Below are 20091 nucleotides of genomic sequence, written 5' to 3'. Positions count from 1 at the left end.
GATCCAAAACAACGACCCAGCAATAAGCATGACTCATATAAGCCAGACAAGTGAGACAACAAACTGTTAGGTAGACAAGTTGACAACTTCAATAGGTATAGACTAAGCAGTTACCAGCCATTCAGCCACAGTTACCACAAGAACAATCGAATCTGCCAACCAGCAGGCAACAATATGCAATACTCAATAGGCATACACTAATACCACAAACACAAACCAAATAAGTTATCAAAGAAGTTATAAGTTCAGTAACAACTTGACAACAAGTTACCAAAGATCAGCAAAATAAGCAAGACAACCAAGACAGACAACTGCAGACTGCAGTTACCAAAAAAAGTTCACAAGAAGTTACCACAGTCCAACAAAAACAGCTAGAAAAAATCAGCAGAGAACTAACCAAAACAAGTTCACAAATCACAACAAGTTATCAAAGTTCAACAAAATCAGCCAGACAATTGCAGACTGCACTAACAAAAATTAATCAAAATCACAATGACAGGAAAATATCAAACTTATACAAAATCTGGGTTCACCATGACAGAATTCAGCACGTACCCAAATTTTAAGAAAATCACCATGACAACCTGCAGGCTGCACACACTAATAGAATAAAAAATATTAATATAATTTTTATTCCCTTGCATCATTACTCAAGTACTTTTAACTTGAAAATATTGTCAATGGATGTTTGCAATGCAAAATTTAATTTGCCATTCAAAGAAATTTAGGAAATCTAGATGGTGAGGAATTAGAACTTAGAAATTACCTGAATTGTTATGATTCATATCATCCCAAACAAAATCAGATAGAATGAAACTGTCCAAATATCATATGTGTTCTAATCATATAGATTAAACAATACAAACAAGATAAAACCAGAAAGCTACCCAAATGTTCCATAGATTAAACATGATAAAAAAACAGAATCTGAGTTTGTATGGGCCTATGGCTATGGCAAGAGAATCTGAGTTTCTGATGGAACATCCTTCTATTGACAAGAAAAAAAAAAAGGCATTAGTACTTTTGTAAATAAATTAATAGGCTGCAGAATAAAATAGTAAAAAAGCAACATGCAGTTAAAATAAATAGATTATACTTACAGAATTTGTTGATGATCTTTTAAGCCCATATAATGCTCTAACCCAATCTGACCCACATAACAACATCTGGACAGTTTCAGTTGACAATGAAGCTCGATGAGGATCAATGACTCTGCCTCCTGCACTGAATGTCGATTCTGAGCTAACTGTGGTAATTGGTGTAGCCAATATATCTCGAGCCAATTTGGACAAAGTTCGAAACTTAAGACTATTTGCTTTCCACCATTCCAAGGCATCGAAACTTGCATCTGAACCCTCTTCACAGATATATATACTCTCCTCTAAATAATTGTGATTTACTAGGCTGCACGGTATCAACACTTCTAACAAAAGATTTAAATAATGACTGGCCACTCTGCATGTTTCTCCCAACACTTGAGGAACAACTGGATACGTTTATTCGAGCATTTTCCTGCTCTCTTTGTGCCTCAAGAGTTGAATTGTATTCATGAACATACTCATCATATAACTCATGCAACACTTGAGAGACATAATCAATATTCTTAGAAGCGTCCGACTCTTGATAAATTAAAGGAAAACAGAATTGGATCAGGACCATTTTGAATCTAGGGTCTAACACCGCAGCGATTGCCATCAATAGATTACACTCCCCCCAATATTTGTCAAACTTAGCAGTCATTTTCCTTACCATTGATTTCATGTATTCATTCTCATCTCTACTCTTCTTACCTAAGATGTCCTTCATTCTCCATACTTCAGAAAGGAATAAGTTTGTTGTTGGGTAATCACTTCCGGATACAATATTGGTTATTTCATTGAAAATAACAAGTAGTTGACAAACATTTTCAACTTGCCCCCACTCTTCAACTGTTGGAACCCATTCAAAACTGCTATCTCTATCACCATATCTAGGAAAAACTTCTTTGAACTGAATTGCAGCATCCAACATTAAATATGTGCTGTTTCATCTTGTAGGCACATCTAAAATCAGTTTCTTTGAGAGCAATTGCAACTGTTTTGCAATTTCACTAAATTGTTTTAGCCTACTCTCTGATGCTACCAGATATTTTATACCATCTCTCACACAATCAACAATCTCCCTAATCTCCCCAAGTCCATACTGCACAAGTAAATTAGTTATATGCGCACAACAACGTACATGAAACAATTTCCCTCCTACAGACAATGTTTTCTTCAATCTAAAATTATCTTTCAAGATCCTAATGGCAACATCATTAGAACTTGCATTGTCAACTGTAATTGAACTAATTTTATTCTCAATTCCCCAACCTTGGAAACACTTTTCTAAAGCATCAGCAATAAGAAGGCCAGTATGTGGAGGTGGCACATTACAAAAGTTCAAAACACGCCTCTGAAGATGCTAATCAGTATCTATAAAATGACATGTCACTACCATATATGAAAGTTTTTGACAAGAAGTCCACATGTCAGTTGTGATATGGACTTTGTTAACAGGTTTAAGCAAAACCTTTAACTTTGTCTTTTCAGTCTCATAAGTTATCATGCATTCCTTCTTTGCAGCAGCCCGAGACATTTTTTCCCAATATGGAGTGTTTGCACTCATGAACTTATTAAATACCACATGCTCCATTAAAGAAAATGGATACTCATGGTAAAGTATCATATGAGAGGCAAGCTCTCGGACCCTACTACGATCATAGGTAAAGTTTGAGATAGTGAAGCGACCATCTTTCTCCTTAGACTCAACTGCTAAGACTTTCTGTTTTTTCTTAGACCCCATATATGGCAAACAAGTTAGCAAGTGTCTACGTAGTGTAGTCGTAGAACTTGATCGAGATGCTTTAAACAAAGATTTACACCACTTACATCGAGGTTGTTTAGTCCCATCTCGTTCAAGTTCGACAAAATCATTCCATACATTGGAAGTCCTCTTCCTCTTTTTCCTTTCATTAGCTACTGTTTGAACTTCTGTTTGGCCCTCAGTAGAGACAGTATTGGAGGCATCAGTATTTGCAGTGTCTCCACCATCATCAGATATGGGGTCTACATGGCTAATCCCAATAGAGTTTTCATTTTCATATTCCTCCACCGGATCAACCAAATTCACATGATCATCCATTTGCTAGGATCTAATATTTTTAAAACACAAAACCATAAACATAAAATAAGCATACAAACATTGACCATAAGCAATGACACTAAAATATGCTAAAGTCAAAAATAACCTTGTCTTGATGGCTTAAGGTGCCTCCAGAAGCAAGGACACTAAAATATGCTAAAGTCAAAAACATTTCACTCCAACAGTTTTATCTTGGCAGCCTTGCCCTGATGGCTCAATGTGCCTCCAAAAGGCAAAGCTGATATAATCAACCAAAACATGTTAAGAGTCAAACAATTTTGACTCGAACAGATTTAGTGGACTCTTGCCTTGGTGGCTCGATGTGCCTCCAAAACAGGTTGAAGAAAGCATATTTAAAGACTTGAACTAAGAACATAAACCCAAAACAGATTGAAGACAAAATTAATCAACCAAGGTCCAAGACATGTTGAAGATGGCATAATTAAATAGTTGAAGCAAAAACAATATATGATAATTTATAATCAATCAAAACAGGTTGAAGAAAGCATATTTAAAGACTTGAACTAAGAACATAAACCCAAAACAGATTGAAGAAAAATTATTCAACCAAGGTCCAAGACAAGTTGAAGATGGCATAATTAAATAGTTGAAGCAAAAACAATATATGATAATTTATAATTATAATCAATCAAAATAGGTTGAAGAAAAAATATTTGAAGACTTGAACTAAGAACATAAACCCAAAACAGATTGAAGAAAAATTATTCAACCAAGGTCCAAGACAAGTTGAAGATGGCATAATTAAATAGTTGAAGCAAAAACAATATATATATGATAATTTATAATCAATCAAAACAGGTTGAAGAAAAAATATTTAAAGACTTGAACTAAGAACATAAACACAAAACAGATTGAAGAAAAATTAATCAACCAAGGTCCAAGACAAGTTGAAGCAAAAACAATATATGATAATTTATAATCAATCAAAACAGGTTGAAGAAAAAATATTTAAAGACTTGAACTAAGAACATAAACACAAAATAGATTGAAGAAAAATTAATCAACCAAGGTCCAAAACAAGTTGAAGATGGCATAATTAAATAGTTGAAGCAAAAACAATATATGATAATTTATAATCAATCAAAACAGGTTGAGAAAAAATATTTAAAGACTTGAACTAAGAACATAAACACAAAACAGATTGAAGAAAAATTAATCAACCAAGGTCCAAAACAAGTTGAAGATGGCATAATTAAATAGTTGAAGCAAAAACAATATATGATAATTTATAATCAATCAAAACAGGTTGAAGAAAAAATATTTAAAGACTTGAACTAAGAACATAAACCCAAAACAGATTGAAGAAAAATTATTTAACCAAGGTCCAAGGCATGTTGAAGATGGCATAATTAAATAGTTGAAGCAAGAACCAGATAGGGTTAGATTTATAATCAACCAAAACAGGTTCAAGAAAGCATATTTAAAGACTTGAACTAAGAACATAAACACAAAACAGATTGATTATAATCAACCAACCAACCATATTTATTATCAAGCAAAACATCTTTCAATACTTAAGACAATAACCAAACATGAACAATAGAACAACATTAAATACTTCAAGCAAGAACAACAATAACCAAACATGAACAATAGAACAACATTAAATACTTCAAGCAAGAACATAAAATAATAAGCAAGAACCAGATAGGGTCATATTTATCAACCAAAACATTTAAAAGAAAGCATATTTAAATGCTGGGAGCAAGAACATACTCCAATCAACAATATACACAAATAACCCGAGACTACTTAGAGAAGCAAATGAAAACTTAATACTCACAGTGGGCTGTAAATGTTGCTTCAAGCACAAATCTGTAGGCAAACTCTTCAGAATGCTTTTTTTTTTTCCTCAGTTTTCATATATGAAATATAAAGCTTAAAACATATATTTGTAATTGTAAACAATAGCAAAATAGCCTAAAGTCTTAACAGGGCATATTTTGCCATTAGAAAATAAAATAAAAAAGATAAAGCATAAACTTATGAATCAAAGTGATGGACACTGAACAGTGACAAAGCACCAATAGCATGCATATACGACTGGGGATGTTACTGATGTATGGCAGTCTGGCAGAACAATGCCAAACCACTGACCAATGACCACACAACATGTTTGGCATACAGTGTACTTAGATGATTAGATCTATCATCTAGATCTACAACACTACAATATAACAACTAACAACACTACAATGTATAAAGAGTTAAGATAGAACTAGAATGATTCCTCGAAAATGGTCAGATAAAACTATAAGTATATAAGAATCATAAGATCAATCAAATCTGCCAAGTTACCAAATCCCAGACAAATGCTTAGAAACAAGAAATAAACAAGGGTAATCGACTCATAGAGGGACGAATCGGCGAACCAGAGAACCACGAACCATAGAATCAGGGATTCAGTTGGTTGAGAGTCATAAATGCATGCATTTAATGACCCATGTGTCGAGGACCGGCTACAATCTCAGAGGCTGAGATTACAGCCACGGCTCCCCAAAAATACAGTCATCGGCTGCATTTGCTAGGGTTTCTCGTAGTCGCGGACTCGCGAGAAACCCATATCGAGACGACGAGAAACCCATATCACAAGATTCACAACAGAAGCCCATCGGATTCTTGAATCTTGATGGCTGCAAGCCTTCAAGAATCAAGAATGTAAGCGACGAAGCCATTGAAGCGTAGAAGGCTAGGGTTTCACGCTGGCTTTGAGAGGATAAGTGAGGAAGTGTGAAACGGCTGAAGGAGAAATGTGAATCGAGTGCAAGTGGGCAGTGGCCAAGTGGGTGGGGCGGCTAGGGTATTGCGATTTGCGATGATTGATGAATCAACGGCTTAGATTTGGATATAAAGATCCAAGGGCCTCAAAAACTCCAAATGTTATACGGGTAGGGGTAGGCTGGTAGCCTCTCTAACATGTAATAGGAGTAGCAACACAACTAGTCTACTAAGTACTAAGTACTAACACGTTACATGATCATGTAACCCATAAGTTTTTTTTTTTTTAACTATTTTAATATTTAAGTTGTAACACATGTTATATACTATAAAATTATATATTAGTATATTATTATAAGTTAATATTTAAGTTATATACTATATTTAAGTTATAGTACAAAACAATACAATGTTATAAGTTATAAGTTATATCCTATAAAACTATATTGTAATATTTAAGTTGTAACACATGTTATATACTATTATAATATATAACTATACTAATATTATAATAGTATAACTATAAGTATATAACATTGTCTAACTTTATATTTTATCAAACATTATAATTTATTACTCATGATATAATAGTATAGTTCTATTATATATTAATACTATAATACTATTATACTAACATGATAAGGAGATGGTGTAATTTGTAATGTTAAAATGTTATATATTATGTAAGATTATACTACTAATAGATTAATAATACTATATAGTTATTAATACACTGCTAATATTGATACACCACCATCTGTATATACTAATACTAATATGATATGTTAATATTATCCATCATCATACATAGTAACATATACTAATATCTTATACTAATACACCACCATATTTCTTTCATATTAATATTAGTATATTACTAATATTAGTATATCATATACCACTATACATTACTAATAGTATATGAATGTATCATCTTTCTAACACCACCGGTCACCATCTTTCTAACACCAATAATATATTAACATACATATACTAATATACCATTACTAATATCAATAGACAATATACCATATTTGAGTTCATACATTTACTAATATGAATATATATATAATATGGACCATATGGTGTAATTTGTAAATTTATAATGTCATATATTTATTGTATGTATTCATCATAACTTCTAGTTTTATAAGACTATAAGTTAATATTATAAATTTATATATAGTATATGTAGTGGACTATAAGTCTATAAACTATAATAATAACACTAAGTCTACATACTTAATTATGAATATTATAAATTACATACATATCTAAATTTTGGTTATTATATATAATATATTGTATTATTAATTTTATATGTATAAATATATATGAGTCGAGCTCACGAGTCGAGCCGAGCTTCATACGAGTCTGTTCACGAACATTAATCGAGCCGGTCGAGCTTTATACGAGTTTGTATTGTTTAATAATCGAGCCTAATTCTATGTTTACGAACGACCCATTTAATATTCGACTCGAGTCGATTTTGAGTTTAGTCGAGTCGAATTCGAGCTGCCTGTCGAGTAGCCTGTTCATTTTACAGCCCTACCTCCAAGAAAGGTAGATTCATTGTCAAATGATTTTACCAAGTTCTAAGAAGCCCTAGAATGACCATGTTCTCATGGAAGAGTATATGGCAAGCAAAAGCTCCTTCAAAAGCAATTTTTTTTTTTTCGTATGGATGACATCATTGGACAAGATCCTCATCACAAATAATTTAAGGAAACGCTAGGTAATGGTGTTGTATTTATAAGAGAATGGTGAATCAGTAGATCGTTTGATTTTACATTGGAGGGATGATTTTTTCGTGAGAATTGGATTCTCATGGGTTATGCTTTTTAGATTGGTGGATTTCCTTGCAAGTTGGAGAGGCCTCCAAGGTAACTCACAAGTGGCAGTTGCAAGCTGGAGAGGCAATTAATGGATTATAGAAGACTAAAGGGTGCAAGGACCATTAAGCTTGGTTTGGATAGAGAGATATTTTCATTTCATCTGATCTCAATATCTAAACATCACAAATACTTTTTCAATTTCAATATTCAACTTTTTCATCTAATCATTACCTAATTATTACCACTTTCCCATTTTCTAAACAAAACATAAAAAAAAAAAAAATTTAATTTTCTCAAATCTCAAAACAAAAATAATATTATAACAATATTCTAACTTTATTATATTCTTATTCAACTTTTTCTCTGTCATTTTTCAAAATCTCGTAAAACATTTTAATTCAAACCATTTTTAATTTATCTCATCTCAACTTAAATATTTCACTATTATTTACAAATTATCTCATCTTAGTATCTAAATAGGCCTTATCCTCTCTTAATCTTTACCCGAATTTGGAATCTAAATTGAAAAGAGATATGCAATATCTAGATCCTCCTATAGTATCTAATATTGTCCGTATCCGAAAGTATCTAATATCCTCCTATAGAATCTAATCTCTACCTCTAGGGGTTGGCTCAACTGGTAAAAGTTTGGAGTATGCTCCTCTTAGGTAAATTCTTTTGGGTGCAAACAATTTCTAGGAGTTATCGGACTGAAAGTTTTTTCTTTGAATTATTCGAGATATATTTATAAAAAACTCCTTATCGAGGACATGGTTCAACGAACAAACAACGTTAATCAGGACTGTTTCTGGATACCGAATGTAATGCCTGTCCTTGTGGTGGGACTTTTTCTAAAATATTTTTATAAAAAGGACGACGGGAATTACCGTCCTGTTTAAAACTTTTCACTTGCATCCCCAGGGTGCGAGACTCTACGTTTATAATTAAAATGTGCTTTGATCATAAAAGAGGGTTATAGCGGAAAACATAAATCTTATAATAAAAAGGCCTCGTACGTTTAAAACTCGTGCCTAGACTTCCGTGCTCTTCCTCATGGGCCGTGTCCGTCCTGATCGTGCAGTTCCTGTGAGGGGGGGGGGGACATGCATAAAAACTAAAATGAGTCGAAGACTCGTAAGCATTACTTCATACGGTTAAAATATAACAACATAGGTTTTCATTCATGCATTCATCATTCGTACATACTATTACGTGCGTGCCTACGTGTCTTGTGTGCGTTCGTTTGAAAACGTCACTGGACGGGGCTTTTCTTTTAAAAGGCTTTCCTCTATTTAAAACGTGTCCCCCGTCACTGCCTTCATTTCTTCAAGAGTCGGTGTACGGGGTTTTACTTTAAAAAGGGCTTTCTCGCCGTAAAACGTTTCCCCCGTCAGTGCCTTCATTTCTTAAAGAGCCCGTGCTCTTGTGCTCTTGTGCATACATGTGCGTTCGTGCGTTCGTGCGTGCGTGCGTACATCCATTCTTTCTTATCGCTTTCATAGGCCAGTACACACAATTACGCCCCGTGTGTTTGGGGTTAGCGGTCTTCCTTTGGACCCGGATTCCGCCCGTGGCCACGGGTTGGGAACCCCTTTTCATAGGGGGCAGCACTGGGTGCACTTCCAGCGCTACTTACCCAGCATTGCAATCTGCCCATTCATCGGTACCCTTTCATTTATGTCATGTGGCCGTTACGTGTCTTCATACATTCATGCTTTCGTTTCTTTCTTTCTTTCTTTTCATTCGTTCGTTCATGTCAGCTCGAAGGAGCTAAAGCTTTCATTCAGATCGTTCTTTCATTTAACAATCATTTCTTTTCATGAGAAAACATTTCTTTTCGTGATAAAGTATCGTTTGGGGCGTAAGCCCGAAAATGGTCTTTCCGTTTTCTTTTTCAATTTCATTTCAGCTCTATCTTCTCTTTAACAAAGAACATACATGGGCTTAAGCGTCAGCTTCCGTGGCATCCTATAAGTGTCACCTTGAACGTCGTCAATCATGGCATCCGCGAGTATCACCTCGTGGTGCACATGAGAGCGTCGGTTCGTAGGATTCACAAAAGCATCTGCTTTCATGCCTTTCATGCATCTTCATCAGTTTATGGATTTTTTCTTAGAAAATACATACAATAGATACAGCGTATAGTCATCCATTCACATGCGTACAATTAATACTTTGGGGTGCGTAAAAAGGGGCTGCCAATGAGGGGCCGTACATACTTATACTTTTGAACATTTAGCCTTTTCTTTCTTAAAACGTCTTTAGTCTTTTAGTGAGCATTTTAAAGGAAAAGCGTTTCTTGTATCTTTGATAACTTTAGAAGAGTATGAACGTAACACTTACCTGGATTCCATGCTACTTGCATGTCATTCAGTCCATTCACGTGCTTGTCAGACGGCAACCTACATGCATACACATAACCTTAGCATCATTCTCTATCTAATGCATAAGTAACTTAAACTATAAATAGAACTACGCTATACTTAGAACACTCTCATTCTATCCCATGCACTTACGTGCCCTTCACTATGTTAGACCCTTCGGGGACCACTTATGGTCACCACAACTTCCAACTCAAAGTCTTGCCTCGAGTGCCCATCCACTAAAGTGAACCCCTTATTCACCTTAGGATTAAGACACTAGGACATTCGTCTTACTCTTCTTACAACCACATTCGACGCATGATTCCGACCGATGGAATCACACATCTCAATCCTAACGATGCATCCGTCACTACCTTCATGCATCTTGGCCCACACTAAATCCTCATTCCCATCCATAAAGACACATGGCTCTAAGCCAACTCTGAGGCTTAAGCACCGTGCAACTAGGCTCATGACAGATTACCCATTACATATGGTGAATCCGTCCGGCACGTGTCTCTCACCATGTTACACAGGTACCTTACCCCTTTATCACCTAAGATCAACGTATATAACATGTTGATTACCTGCTCGTAGGGACAAGGACCATACTCCGATACCAATCTTCTCTTAACCCGGCTAGCATAACTCTTCACGCTACCCGTCCCTTTTGACAGTTCATCCCAACACTTAACACGATAAGACTCCATCCATAACTACGTTTCATGTCACGTTATATAGCCCGAGATTGCTCCAGTGCTACACTGTGACCTTGTAGTGTTACCTAGCATTCTACTTCATCACTCCTGACTCATCACGAGTACGGTTCCTCACGTACTCCCGTCACATTGTGACATCTCGTCACGTTCCCGTTTCGCCATTTCTACACTTCAACACTTCACCCATCATAAGCATGACTTCCAATAACCACGTCACTTTGTGACGTTGCCCAGTCATGCTTCCGCTGCGTACTCTTACACTTATTCCACTACTTTACCCATCACAAGCACGACTGTCAATAGTCATGTCACTTCGTGACATTCCCCAGTCATGCTTCCGCTGCGCACTCTTATACTTGTTCTGATACTTTCACGCATACTTTTAGCTATAAGTCCATTGCAGTGACACTTGTCACCTCAGACTACAAGCTACGCCATAACTACTTCGGGACACTGCTCCACAGTTCCCGACACTATCCATCACATTCCATGCCCATAAATCACATAACCATCCTTATCTCTACGACACGTCACACGTAGTGTCGCTGCTACGTGGAGTACACTCCACGTATACTCCCTTCATACACACCACATCACCATTATGGCATTCCTACCATATGGTACATCACTCCATCACAGGGAGTACGTTCCACTCGTACTCCCTTTACATACGCTCCATCACCACTATGGCCTACACGCCATATGGTGCATCCCCAATCATATGGAGTGCATTCCACATGCACTCCATCCATACACACCATATCACCATTATGGCATACACGCCATATGGTGCATCGCACCATCTCATGGAGTACATTCCACATGTACTCTCCACATACATACCACATCACCAATATGGCATACACGCCATATGGTGTATCACACCATCTCATGGAGTACATCCCATTTGTACTCCCCACATACCTACCACATCACCAATATGGCATACACGCCATATGGTGCATCGCACCATCTCATGGAGTACATCCCATTTGTACTCCCCACATATACAACACGCCACATCACCACTATGGCATACACGCCATATGGTACATTGTCCACCACATAGAGTACATTCTACATGTACTCCTCTTACACGCATTACGCCACTGAGTACACTCCACTTGTACTCATCTCGTTCCACGATACGCCAAGAGGGTATATTTTACATATACTCTCCTTGTCTCACATTACGCCACATATAAAGTACACACAGCGTGTACTATTCCCATCCCATATGCCACATCACCATTATGGCATATCCGCCACATGGTGCATTACTCTACCACATAGAGTACACTCCACGTGTACTCCTCACATATACTATACCCCACACAGAGTACACCCATCGTATACTCCCTTCATACACTTCACGGCATGTCACCATTATGGCGTACCCGCCATATGGTGCATCTCACCATCACATGGAGTACATTCCATGTGTACTTCCTACACACATAACACGCCACATGCACACAGAGTACACTCAGTGTGCATTGTACCCGTTCCACATATACTGTGCCACCATTACAGCACATATTCCCAATCACACTACACAGCACACTTCCCAATTACGCCCAACACATCACAATACACTACACAGCACAATGCACCTCCATCCAATACAGATATGCCCAACATTTCACTACACAGAATGCCCAACACTTCATTACAATGCCTCAACTCCACAAATACTAACAGCACAGTCCACAACCTAGTCAACTAATCAATATCCAACATAATTAATAAGGGATAGAGGGTTATACCATCGACGGGATAACCCGTGCGTTGCTCGTTGACCGTCATAGCCGATGATGTCGGAAGAGTCGTACGTGGCGGCTAACTCACGTACGGTGACTATTTAGGCATTTAGATAGCTAGGTGTGGTCTTGGAAAGGCTCGTGATAGCCTTGTGATGATGGTAAAGAGCATAACATGGCAGATCTAGCCATGTACAGTGGCGGTCAATCACACGCAGTGACTGTCCATCACGTGCAGTGATTACCCATCACATAAAGTGATGGTTTAGACCTAAGGCTTGGCTAAAGGAGGTGTGGTGAATCTCGTGGTGGCGTCGAGGTGGCGCCACGGTGGCTCACGGTGGCAGATCTGGCCATTCCATGGAGGAGAAGCCGTGGGAGAGTGAGAGAGAGTGTGCTCTCGTGGGTGGCAGATCGGGGCCAATGGAGGTCGGGTTGGCTTGGTGGTGGCCTGAGGAGGCTGGACATGGCGGTCATCAGCCATGGGTGGCGGTGCACGGTGGTGCACGGCGTGCAACCCGTGCGTGCGTGAGTGAGGAGCCGTGAGGTGGAAGAGGGGGTTTCTAGCCATGGGTCACATGGAGGAGCTCGGGGAAAGGGAGAGGAGGTCCATGGCGTCGCATGGTGGTTGTGGGTGGCCGCGTACGGCGGTGCAAGGTGGGAAATGGGCTAGAGACCCATTTCGGGTACTTGCCGTGGAAGGAGGGGGAGGACTGCTTCATAGGGGTTGGCTTCGGTGGAGGATGATGGCCGGTGGGAGAGGAGCTCGCCGTGGGAGCGGTGAAGCCATTGGGCGGCGCACGGCGGCGCTACGCGCACTAAGCCCATACGGGCTGTGCAGTCCCGAAATGGAGAAAGGGAGAGCGTGAGGGGGAGAGGTCGGCATGGATGGACTCGCCGGAGGGAGAGCAAGCCGTTGGTGCCGGCGGTGTGGCCTGGCGACGCATGGCGGCGCCGGGCTGAGGCCTTAAGCCGTTCGGCGTGAGGTGGTCTACGCACAGCATACGTCGAAGGAGAGAGGGAGGAGAGAGAGGGTTACGGGAAATGAGAGGGAAAAGAGAGGGGTCTGGGTATTTAACCCAGTCCTTTCGTCTGGGGGTCTACACGATGATCTAACAACGAGAAATTGAAATACTGATTTGAAGATGCGTAAAACATTAACTTAACTAAAAGCACTTAGAGGAATTAGGGTAGATATTATTTTAAACTAACTTTAGTTTATAAAATAATATTCTTCATCATTAATAAAATGATGAAGTCTCACTTAACATATTTAAAAGGGTTAAACCATTTAATTAATAAAAGTTCTCAACATAATTTAAATCCCATAATATCTTAAATAATTGAAATCATTTTAATAATAATATTAAAATGATTTCCGGCAATTATAATATTTTTGGAGCTCTTCAATAATATTATGATTGTCGTATTTAAGATCAAATCTTAATTCAACAATGATAGAAATACTCTTTATAAATATTTCTAGCATATTTAAAACACTGGGCGTGCCCTAGAAGTCACACGATATCTTTCGAGACACGCTATCATGGTTCGACACGCATAACGTGACTCGCAGTCGGTAGTGAGAAAGGCAGATGATCACATAATCTCTGTCATTAGGGTTTGTTTACGTCATCAAGACGAAACATATGTCAGAAAGATAGAAGCGTACGTAAGAAGGAGCTGGGTATTACACCGAATGCCAATAAAAAAAAGTATTTAAATTGAATTATATTAAATGTTGGTAATCATACATATTATTATGTGTCAATTCGAAACAGTTATGTGTATTTCTAAAATATAAATGACAACATCTACATAATGCCTACGACTGCATGTGCAATCTATTTATCTACGACTTTCAATTACATATGCCATAAATGGCTCCCGCATTGATTGTTTCCGGTTGTTTGAGAGCTTTGACTCTTAAAACGTAGGTTCTAAATGTGTGAAAATGACCCTCAGATGAAATGATAGTTGCCCCCCATTCGTCCGAATTTTTTTAAAATTCTTTCTAATTTTTTTAATTTTCTGTTTTCCTTAAATGAAAAATTATTTCTCTAACTGCTTTTTGTTTTTTTAAAAATTATATATATATATATATATATATTTTATGAGAAGAATTTTTCAATTATTAATAATAGAATGTATTTAAACCTTATCCAAGACAATGGGCTGAGGATGATGAAACCACAGCAACCGACAAATGTGTCCTGTTAGTTGGAAAATTTGTAGCCTGGGATGGAGAATGGGGTGTAGATGCAGAGACTCTGACCAAACAATACGGTGTTAGATGTTAGCATCATGTCTGCTTTATTATTTCTAAAAGGGCATTCCATTATTACCGTTCTTTTCTACTTTTTACTTTTGACCATTTGGCAACAGATCGGATCCCCAAAAGTACTATTATCTGCATTATCAAAACAAATTCATGCATTTACCATAGTATAGTCATGCTCATATAGTCGAAATATTAAAATAAATAATAATAATAATAATAAAGATTATAAAACCCGCTACTTTAAAATATATTAGTCAAACCTATCAAAAAAATATGTGGATGATACTCGGAATTGCATCGATTGTGGAAAGCTATAATATTATTACTAAATGAATTGAGATTAAAATTAAAAAATTAAATAAAATATTATTAAAATATATTTTTTAATATTATTTTTATTTTAAAATTTTAAAAAATTAAATTTTTTATTTTTTATATTAAAAATTAAAATATATATATAACAATAAAATAATATAAAATATTTTCTAAAAACTAGGCTAATCCATATACCGAGGGATAAGGATCCATTAACATTGCTTCTCCAATTTTCAGAGTAGAATTCCGACAAGACTTTGAAATCCACGTTGAATATAATGATCTATATCCGAGAGTCGTCTCAGATAATGATTAATCTTCTTGAAATATATATATATCTCCTTATACTTAAAAGCACCTATCTCCTAATGAACAGTGACATCAACAGTAATGAACAGTAACATCAACAGTGACATCAACGGCAAAATCACAAAACCGCAAATCACGAGAGGTAACCGAAGCAAATCCACCATAAAATCATCACAAAAAATCATAAAACCGCAAAACCACATAGGCAACCGAAGCAAATCCACCATAAAATCATCACAAAAATACACGGTAAAATTACAAAATCATCATAAAATCTTTACAAAAATACCACAAATTAACAAAATCACTATAAAATCACAACAAAAATACCATAAAATAAAAAAAATCACCACAAATTACGGTGGTGGAGGTGGCCTAAGGGGAAGTGGGCGTCCGTGAGGAAAGGTGAGCATCCATGGTGGCTCGGCTGGGCGTGAGGACGGCTACGAGAGGTAGTCGGTGGTGAAAGGAGGTCCCGGTGGTGGTGCGGTGGCCAGAGGAGGTGGAGCTCCGCCGTGGGTGTGGAGAACCCATGCAAGAGAGAGGTAGATTTCGTGGGAGCAAACGGCATGGAGATGGAGGCCGAGCTCGCTGGAGGGGGATGGCCGGTGGGAGAGGAGGCTACCGTGGAGGTGGTGGCACCGGAGGATGGCGTACGGCGGCGCAGCAGCATCAAACCCATTCAGGCTGTGCACAGCCGAGAGAGAGGAAGAGAGAGCGTGAGAGAGGGAGACCGGTGTGGGGGGACTGCCGGAGTGTGGTGATGCTGGTGGAAGAGGCGGTGAGGCTCACCGACGAATGGCGGCGTCGGGCTGGGCAGAGGAAGATTCGGCTGGGAGGAGGGGCAGCGTACCGCGTACGCGTGAGCCGAGGGAGGAGAGAGAGAGGGGAGGGAAAAGTGAGGGAGAAAAGAAAAATATATAGGAATTTATCCAGTCCTTTCGTTTTGGGATCTTCAAAATGATTTAACAATAAAAGATAAAAATACTGATTTAAATATACATAAATATTAATTTAATTTAAATATGATAATATTCTTAATTAACTAAATTAGGCAAACGTGCGTGGGAAAAATGTTAACTTTTAAGTTTTAAATTACAACCCTTCATCTTTAATCTTCAGATTTAATCTAACGATAGAAGTTTAAATATTGATTTAAACTAACATAAAACAAATAACTAAAATATAAATATTCTACCATACACTTAAAATTAACTTTAATTTATAAAATATTAATTTTTCATCATTAAATAAAAGATAAAGTTTTACTGAATATTTTTAAGAGAATAATATTATATCATACACTTAAAATCAACTTTAATTTATAAAATATTATTTTTTCATCATTAAATAAATGATGAAGTTTTACTGAATATTTTTAATAGAAAAAAACTATATAATTATTTTAAATTTTTAATATAATTTAAATTTCATAATAAATAATGAATATGAATAAATAATAAATTTACTCATATACATTAAATTATTTTAATATTAAAAATTATTATTTATTTATTTTTAATTAGGCAGACATGGCAAACGTTAGCCACCGCTAGTATATATATATATATATATAAAAAGCATAGCTAGGCCTCAAGCAAAGCTAGGCCTCAACTTTCCCTTCCTTTTATTGATCCGACACGTTATTATATAGATATTGAAAAATTAGTCAAAGTGAACAATTGGACTCATTTAATGTCAATCTACTAGCTATGAAAGCAACACCTATATACTACATGTCTTAAATAATTTTGCCTATACAATAACTTTAAAAAAAAATAACAACAAAAAAAGCTTATTTTATTATAAAATAAGTCTAAAAGTATTACATTATTTTATAAATTTATTTATATATACTTTCTACAGAAAGTTGTTGTGATTAATATATGTTGATGAATGAGTTTTAAGAGGCTATATTTGTGGAATAATGTGGTTTTTTTTTATTGTTTTAATTTTTCTTTATTTATAATTTTTTTTTTAAAAAAAAGAAATATTTCAATCTAAGGCTTATTGCTATTTGGATGAAGGAGAAAAATTAAAGAAGATAAAAATATGTGAATCAAGAAGGAAAATTGGAATACTTTCCTCTCAACTTAATTGGATAACAAAAAGCAAAGAAAAAGAAAGCAAAATGCTTCCTTCTCAAGAATCACGAACCACTATCTGCAACTTATTCTCAGCATCATGACATGATGATGCCGCCACCGCCGAAGTTGGTGGTGGCACCGGCGGTGATCTTTGTCGTCGGGATTTGAACACGCAAATCAGAGTGGAGGCCACTAACAAAGCGACACCTGTGATGCCGCACGCTACGCTAGCCACCAGCAGCACCTCCCTCACGTGATCTTTCCCACCGGCTGAATGGCCTCCCCACCACGACGTGTCGTTGTTAGTGGAGTTGGAGTTCATGGCCTTCGGCATCGCCACGGTCGACGTCGGAGAAGAAGATCCGCCGAAGAACGACCTCATCTCCGGCGCTGACTCGTGTCCCGCCACCGCCGCAGAACTCTGGTAGTCGAGTCCGTGGTACGACGGCCGCAACTCGTGGGAATCCAATTCTCCGATGAGCGCAATCAAGACCAACAGCGTGTAGATGGCAATTGCCTTCCGTATTCCTCTCAATGACACCACTTTCATTTTTCACCGCCTCACACACTCTCTCTCTCTCTCTGTGAATTCTATGCTCTGCTGCTGAGAGTAGAAAAACAGAGTAGCTTATATAGAAGATAATAAGCGATGTCGTTTCAGGTGTAGGGAGGTGCGCGAATGTCCGTTTTGTCCGAATACGGAAACGGCGTCACTCTGTCGGAGGCTCAGCTCTAGAAAAAAGGTGAACTGCTCGACATTTTTGTTCCGTGTCATTTAGCGGTGAAAGAAAAAAAGGTAGAATCATCCTCACACACCACAAAAAAGAAAGTAAGCTCAATTCACATTTTTTCTGTTCGTGGGGTCACTTCACAACTTTGTTGCAAATAGAACTTTGGATACACGTGTTACCTAATTGTAGATAGATAACACTTGGATGGAAAATAATTCAAAGTAAAAAAAGAAAAACATTTTATAAATTTTTATATAAATTCTAACATTTAGAGAAGAAGGAAGAAATAAAATATAAAATGAGTTACAATGCATGAATTATAAATGTAATGAAACTCCTTTTATAAATTGATCTTCTACTCAAATATCTCAATCGAATAAGATTATTTTTACTAACAAATTATAGTGAATATAGCGTCAATATTTATGAATATTTTTATTATATATCTTACACCTAAGTTTAATAGCTTTGGATTTGTTATTCCAATCATAATCTGAGAAATACTTTAGCCATAAATGTTTGCTCTTTGATCGTAGCCATGAACAGGCCACGATCGTTTCTCAAGGAATGGGTCTCAAGCTCCCCTTTTTCTTGAGAGCTCTTGAAGTGGTCCACAACTTGCTTCTGAATCTCCATCATGTTCATAGAGCAGTTGGAACGTTCCTTATGATCAACTGAAGCAATAAAACACTTGACACGTAGCCACCGAAAGCTTGATGGAAGCTTGGCTATAAATACTTCGGCTTGGTCCCCAAATTCAATCACTCAATCACTTTCAGTCTTACACCATTTAAATAGAGTAAGTAGAGTTTTGAAAGTGCAAAAACGAGAGAGAAATAATGAGAGAGTGTAAGTAAGCATCAATGGCCGGAGGTACGGTTTCTTGGGCATTTCGGTTTTCGATTCTTTAAGTGCTTAATTATGCATTTTAGAATCGTTACTAAGCTATCATTTGGTATCAGAGCCCATTTTGTCTCTGTCTTGGTGTTTATACAGATGCTTTGTTTGTCTCTGATTTGGTCGAAACTTTTTGAAAAATTAAGTTTTGATTTTTGGCTGATTTTGATTCAAAACAAGATTAGAAATCATGTGGAAACTGTTTTTCTAAACTTTCTGTGATTAAAACCATATTTTTTGGCGTCAAAAACATCATTTTTTAGTCGGGTCTGCAACTGGGTCTGAAACAGATCGAACTGACCTCGCTGGAGGTTGAAGACAAGCAAAAGTTGAAAAATATCAATTTTCTGCACCTTTTTTTTTTTTTTTTTGAAAAATGCCATTTTTTGTTTAGAATTTTTTGAATTTAGGCATTTATTTGAAAATATGTCTAATTTTTGCTCAATTTTTTATATGCAATTTGGATAATTAAATTGTACAAATTTATTAACTATGCTCATATTTTGTTTGCAAGAATTGATTATTTCTGGTTTAAATTAATACATGCAATTTTTGGATAAGTATATATAGTTAAAATCATGAAATTAAATGTTATGCATAATATTATAGTTTTAATTATGTAATATTTATGCTTAAATTATGAGAATATTTTGTGCATAATAATAACTTGTTTGTGTTAGTTAAAATTATGCAATTTATATTTATTCTCATATTAAGTTAATCTTTATGCATGAAAATAATTGTTTTGCATAATATTATGATTAAATTATGCAATTTCTTAGTTTGATTATGAGAATTATTAAGTGCATAAATATAACATAATATACATTCTAATTGTGATTAAATTATGCAATATTGGAATATTCTCATAAAAATTAAATTTTATGCATAAA

At 36.5% G+C, this 20091-nt stretch overlaps 1 protein-coding gene across 1 annotated transcript; it reads right to left on the bottom strand.

Moving 5' to 3' along the window:
• Positions 1–17517: 17517 nt before the first annotated feature.
• On the bottom strand, positions 17518–18285 carry LOC118348305. The gene has a single exon (XM_035689771.1). The coding sequence runs from the start codon at positions 18118–18120 to the stop codon at positions 17626–17628; it is 495 nt and encodes a 164-aa protein (XP_035545664.1). The 5' UTR covers positions 18121–18285; the 3' UTR covers positions 17518–17625.
• Between the last annotated feature and the right edge of the window lie 1806 nt (positions 18286–20091).

This window comes from Juglans regia, chromosome 4 (genome assembly GCF_001411555.2).
Source record: "Juglans regia cultivar Chandler chromosome 4, Walnut 2.0, whole genome shotgun sequence".
Lineage (NCBI taxonomy): Eukaryota > Viridiplantae > Streptophyta > Magnoliopsida > Fagales > Juglandaceae > Juglans > Juglans regia.
The sequence above is the reverse complement of the archived record's forward strand: the minus strand, read 5'-3'. Positions and strand labels throughout refer to the sequence as shown.

What these genes read in the sequence shown, in the direction of transcription:
- LOC118348305 (XM_035689771.1), bottom strand. Translation starts at nt 18,120, where the DNA reads ATGAAAGTGGTGTCATTGAGAGGAATACGGAAGGCAATTGCCATCTAC.